The sequence below is a fragment of the Mesitornis unicolor genome, unplaced genomic scaffold, assembly GCF_000695765.1.
Source record: "Mesitornis unicolor isolate BGI_N332 unplaced genomic scaffold, ASM69576v1 scaffold5816, whole genome shotgun sequence".
NCBI classification, from domain to species: Eukaryota; Metazoa; Chordata; class Aves; order Mesitornithiformes; family Mesitornithidae; genus Mesitornis; species Mesitornis unicolor.
The window spans coordinates 236,616-242,821 of NW_010192977.1; the positions used below are offsets into that span (position 1 = coordinate 236,616).

Genomic DNA, 6,206 nt, shown 5'->3' on the forward strand with positions numbered 1-6,206 from the left:
GGCAACACCTGGCCTGGGCACAGCGTTGAGCAGGACAACCCAGTATGCACTGGGCAGCATTGCTCTGCACAATGTACCTGCAGGACTTGCAACTGTGATCCCATGGGACATCCCTTGGCCTGTTTGAGAGTTCTGAAAGAGCCCAGCATTGCTGAGTGTATGAATGGTCACAGGCCCTTGGGAGACCACAAGCAGCCCCACGCCAAAACACATGAAGGTATCTACCCCACAGGGGTAGAGCAGACCCAGAGAGCTCTCCTAACACAGCTCTACAAAAGGCCCTAGCCAGAGGAAACGCATCTCCAAGCGCAGCAAAGCAAGTCCTTTCTCAGTCTTTCCCCCCCCATGAAACACCTGTCCTAGACCCAAAGCATCCCCATCTCATCTCTCCAAGCCCAGGGAGACAAGCCAGCAACCAGAGCTGACTTAGACCTCCCCAAGCCCTGCAAGAGATGTCACATCCATCCTGAAACCCTGCAGGAGATGTCACATGCGTCCTGAAACCACAAGGGTCACCAGCTCCTCGTGTCCACGCAGCAGCTCAGGCCCCATGCTCAGCTCAGAAAAAGCTTAGGAAGTCCTGGCAGGCACCAAAATTGTCTCCTCCCTGAAGAAACACCTGATGGAGGCCATCAGCAGAGCCAGGCAGTGCAGGCATGGCTGGGGAGCACTTGGGGACTCCAGTGGGATCAGGCATGATGTGGGCAGAGACTCTGGCATGAAAAGGCAGGTGATGGACCCAGCAGGTATCCTATGGCCCAGACAAAGCAGGGCTGTAGCCCTCTTGTGCTTGATGTTGTCAGCTCAGCATTAGCTTGGCCACGGCTTGGAAAACCAAGCTGAGAGCTGGCTCTGATAGCCAACTCTGAAAAGCATCTTCTAAAGTGCATCTACCTCAGATCCTTCTGCTCTGTCCCCACACATAGCCTGGAGGGCTGCAAAAGTATGGAAGGTCCAAGACATCACCAGTGAAAGTGCCTCCCCCTCCAGGGGACAATATGGGGACAGTCAGGACCAGTGCTCCCAGCTTAAAGCACCTCTAGAGCATCAAAGACCATATCTCAGCTCACCTCCTTGTCCCAAACATCTCTGCACCCTCTTCTGCCATCACTGACTTGTGCTGCACTTGCTTCTTCCTTCCTAACATGCTTTGGGACAGCCACTCTGCATAAACAAGAGCTCTGCAAAGCAAATCTGGATTTAATTACGGACCTTCTGAATGGTCCCCGCAGCAGATAAAGCCTGCGAGACCAGGAGATGGGAGGAACAGCAGGATGAGAGGTTTTGAGAACACAGAGCCCTTCATCTCCGGAGAGCAACAGCACATGAGGCACACTGGACACCCTGTGACTGATCCACAGAGGGAGGAAATGTTTGTGCCCCATTGTCTAAAGCAGAGCAGTCACCAACTTGAGCATCGCAGAAGTCCCGTTTCCCAGCTGTTTGGGCCACCAAAGCAAGTTCTGCTCCCCGCAGCCCTTCCAGGAACATGTTTACCCTTTCTTCCTTCCTTGCTTCCGAGATGCAGGTGCACATGAGCATCAATGATGCCTCAGCTCTCACCATGCCAGCAGTGAAGGGGTGCTGTCGCTCCATGCACCCCCTCACTCTCCCCCACTCCACGTGCTCCCAGCTCCTGCGCAGCGAGTGGGGGCTGCGCTGTCGCTCACCCCCACGGCACCCGGCTCTGACGCGGCTCTCCCACCCCCAGCTGGGCCCACGGGATGGAGCGGATGCTGCCGTGGGCTGGTGGGACAGCCCAGAAGGAAAGAATGGGGCTGCTCTTCTATTCCATGGTGGGGGCAAGATGCTTCCCCTTGGCCCTGCAAGTAAGACCTCAAAATCCTGCATCTCACAGAGCTCCATGATGACCTACGTCCTTTTGAGTTGCTCTGAATTCATCTCACCTTACTGAAGGCAGCTACGAGTACACAGATAAACTCTGCAAATCCACCCATCAAGGGTATTTTACCGTAAGAGGCCTCATTCTCCCCTGGCAAGGTTGGGTATGGGAGCAAGACTCTATACCGGGGACATCTCCCTACCTCAAGGGAGCCCAGGGGTGACAAACACAGGCCACTGCCGCCTGCCTGGCAGCATTTCTGCAGTGCCATAGCAACAGCTGATAAGTAGGGAGGCCCAGATGGCAAACTCCTCCGTCCGTCCTTCCCCACGCGCCATGCCAGCGCACGCAGGCACTGCCCACGCTGCCAGAAGGGTAACTCCCCAGCCCGCCCCCGGCACACAGTGCCCGCCATCACCCCAAAACATGGTGGCACCTGTGAGCCCAGCCACCCCATGCACCCTTGTGGTGCCATGGATGGGGACCCAGGGTGGCAAACATCCCAGCTGCTCAGTACAGGGGGCAGAAGAGAAGCAGCAATGGTATGAACATACTCCAGCCCCTCTCCCTGGACCAGGAGGGAGGAGTCCAGCAGCATGACTCCAACCTGGAGCCATTTCAGCTGGGGTCCAAGCCAGTCCATCAGGTAGACAGGACCCTTGGCAGCTATTGCAGGGATCTGCGTGCAGAGGCATGACCTCAGGGATTCGATCCAAAATTGGATAAGTTTCTGGGCAGGCTGGAAAGGGCAGAGGGACATCAGCCAACCCAACCTCCTCCTCCTCCATCTCAGGGCAAGAACCTCCTGCCCTTCCCCTGCTTCACCATTAACATGGCACCGCCTGGATTTACACAAAGGTTGTGTGCCACTGTCCCCCTGCCCTGGCTGCAGCTGCTCTGCTCTCCCTGAAAAGGGGGACGGGTGGGAAACCAGGAGCAGCAGCAAACAGAGCAAAGGCCGTACTTTCAGGGGTACAATGATGATGATGTACCCCACTGAAGGCACTCACTGGGCTGGACTGTCCTGCCAGCCTCCATGGGCAGTGCTGCAGGCCAGGTGTCTCCTGTCCTCCTTGACTCGGGTGTCTCATCACCCCTGAGATGTGAAACAACCCAAAGCTTCTGACGGCTTAGCCCCTGATGCTGGGGGGTCCTGCCTATGTAGGGTGGGCTGGCACGAATGGCCTCTGCCCTGGCTCACGGGGATGAGATGGACGAGCCCTCCAAGCCAGCTCACACTGCTTGCTTTCTCCAGCACTCCAAGTGGGTCCTGGCAGCCTTCTGTCAGCACCACCCAAGTTCAGATTGCCAAGCTGAGCTCATCTTTTAGACACAAATTAAGGCCCCAGTTGGTCCCAGAGTGGTTTCATTGCCCCATATCACATCACCTTTTCACCAGCAGCAGGATGGAGTAGAGACTACCACCATTCCCAGGGCCTGCAGGGCGGACCCAGCTGGAGCATCGCAATCCCCAACCACAGGGACAGGACTAAACCTCTCTTATTCATCCCCCAGCACAGTGGGAGAAGCTGCCTTTGCCCACTCACTGCCCACAGACAAGGCAAGCTGTCTAATGAAGCTAAGCCACCGGTGAGCACAGAAAGCAGGGGAAAACCACCGTTCAGTGCCCAGCTGAATCAGACCCACGTGCCAGGAGTGATTCAACGATGACCAGGCTGGGCTTCCATGCACTCCTCGCCTCAGTACCCCATGATGTGGGGGCTGGCAAGGAGAGGCCTCACATCAACCTGGAAGAGTGCAGGACCTGCTGTCTCCCACACAAGAACAGGAACATGGGTTCAATCCTGGCTCCCAGCAGCAACTCCTTCACTAGGAAGCAGCCCCACCACCCAAACCATCTCTCTGCTCCCATAAGCATCCCCTAGAAACCACTGCTCTCTTCCTAGTAAGCATAGACCCCTGGGAAAAGTTCTCCCTTATTCTCAGTCTCAGCCACTCACAGCATTTTGAGGTTCACCCCAGTCCTGCGCCTTGGCCCCCTAAGCCCAGAGATGGAGGCGTGGGACCAGCAGCGATGCAGGGGATAAGGGAATGTGCTTTCCTCAGTGTGAAGCAGAGACGCATACAACATCCAGCAAAAACTGGCACCTTCTCCTCCTTCCTCAACTTAAGAGAAGCTCGTTTCAAAAACAAAAATGCCCAGCATCTGTTTCTGGAGTTGTCCAGTTTTCTTTTCTTTCTTTTTTTTCTTTGACCTTCTCCTTTTTATTAGTGTTTTTCAGTTTCAAAGCCGCAAAGATATTTTCTGGGCACAAAAGGACTCCCACAATACAACCTCTCGCAGCAGTTCAGATGTATGTGAGCATCTTACAACGCACGCTCCCTCACGCCGACACCTTCCAAACCCTTCACAGCCTTTCCTGCTGCTCCCCGTCCTCCAAAGGGTTAAAACCAAACCACAACAAACAGCAAGCACAGGGAAAAAAAACCCACGAGTTTCTCTGACTTCCCCAGCATCACCCACATCCCTACAGCATCACAGAGAAAATGCTCCAGCACGGAGACGCAGGATAAATACGGGGCAGTTGGAAAGGGAGCGTTGCATTAGTTTCCCCTTTTATTTTCCCAATTCCTAGAGGAGGTTTGTTGGCAAGGCAAAGGCAGGGCTGGGGGTTCAGGGTCAGTGGTACGCACCAAAAACCTGCTTGGGCATCGCATGAACCTTTAAGCAAGTGAGGAGAGCGGCTCCCATCATCTCTAGCCAGAGAAGGTGACAAGCAGAGCTGCTAAAGAGGCACTGCAATTACTCCATGGCTCTGCTGCAATTGCACTGTGACCAAATAAAAAAGCCTCAGGAAGAGACCCAGCAAAGCTGTCTCCCTCCATGCAACTGTGCCATCGAGGTGAAAAAATAATAAATAAATAACCCTCCATTACTCATTTCAAACCTTGCTGCATTTAACTGCCAGAATAAAGGATTCCACCTCTTCTCTGCTCAACTCCCACTGGCAACTTGCTCTGGGGGCTTCATTTCCCTAAATGCTCACATTTCAATTAGCATTAGAATAATGAAATGGCTCAGAGTTCATCTCACCCAAAAATGTACTGGAAAATAAAGAGCAGAGATTGGAAGCGACGAGGATTTTCTTTTCTGCCGCACACACACAGCATGATGGATTCAGGAGAAGGAAATATATTTCTTTCTCGACTTTACGCTGATGAGATTAACATGGGCTTTGCTAACTGCCTCTCCAAACAAGGATAATGCAACTTCAAGTTGATTTTCCAGATAAACAAGCATGCAAACAAACGCAAAGTGCTCAACTAAAAATATCTCCTGCTCCGATGCTTCTCCCCACCGCCACCACCCCGAGACGAAAACACACAAATCCTATCGCAGCACCACGGCGAGTTGCAAAATTGTAACAATGCGAGTTAAATAAGCTACTTAAGGGACATCTCACTGCCCTATTTTTTTTTCTTCCCTTAAAAAGGCGAAACCGCAGATCCCCAGATACACTCAGCCAGGGCAGGGAAGGGAGCATTTTCTGTTGAGGGGATGAAAAAAAATGACATTCTAATCGGATCCAAAGTCTCGAAAAAGCACAAGCAGCTCAGAACTTGCTTTTCTTGCCCAATTTGGGTATATATGTGGCTGCGTGTGGCTGTGGCACTCTCCCTCCTCCCTTGCAGAAGCAAACAGTTAAAGGAAGCAGCAGCTTTAGCATCTTCGCCTGCTGCTCTCTCTCCTGCTAAGGAATCAAATCTCATTTACTTTATTCCTCTTAAGCCTCGGCCAAACTGTTGCTGGGGCTTTTTTTTTTTCCCTTTTCTTTTTTGGGAGGATGTGGTAAGGGGAAAAGCCGGATCCGCGTCCTCTGCATGGGAAGCGGTGCTGAGCCGTGCCAAGCAGCGCAGCAATGCCGGGGGCACCTGAGCCCTGCCCGCACCCTGCCCGGGGGGACCCCCACTTACATGGAAGTGATGTTCCTTGAGATGTCCGTGATGTTGATGCTCGTGTTGCCATTGCTGCTGCCTGAATCCTGCCCTTCCAAGAGAGGGAAGAGGTTCCCATCATCCGGTTTCTTGCAATTGATGTCTGTCTTGCTGCAAAGACAATTAGCAGGGCAAGCCAGCACCGAAAGCAGATAGTCTCCCCAAATGCTCCAGAGCAAAAATACCCTCCAGAAAGTGCACTTGGTAGGGCAAAGAGAGACATCCATCTCCGATTGCTGCTTCTAAAAAAGAGGAGGAGGAGGAAAGGGGGGATGGAGGGAGGGGAAGGGGGGAAAGGGGGAAGGAAACAAAGAGAGGGAGGAAAAAAAAACCAAAACAACACAACAAAACCTCAAGCGATCAAATGTAAAAATCCTCCAGCAGATGAAATCATGCTGGCAGCTGG

The 6,206-nt window shown here is 53.0% G+C and overlaps 1 protein-coding gene across 4 annotated transcripts in view; it reads right to left on the minus strand.

Moving 5' to 3' along the window:
* LOC104542849 (NT-3 growth factor receptor) overlaps positions 1 to 6,206 on the minus strand; it is a 203,914-nt gene extending 197,708 nt beyond the window's left edge. For 2 of the 4 annotated variants that reach the window (XM_010187307.1, XM_010187305.1), the window contains exon 1: positions 5,780 to 6,027. In XM_010187307.1, the coding sequence (XP_010185609.1) occupies positions 5,780 to 6,027 (248 nt within the window). Of the gene's footprint in view, positions 1 to 5,779 lie in introns of all 4 variants that reach the window. The other 2 variants (XM_010187308.1, XM_010187304.1) reach the window with 2 other exon arrangements.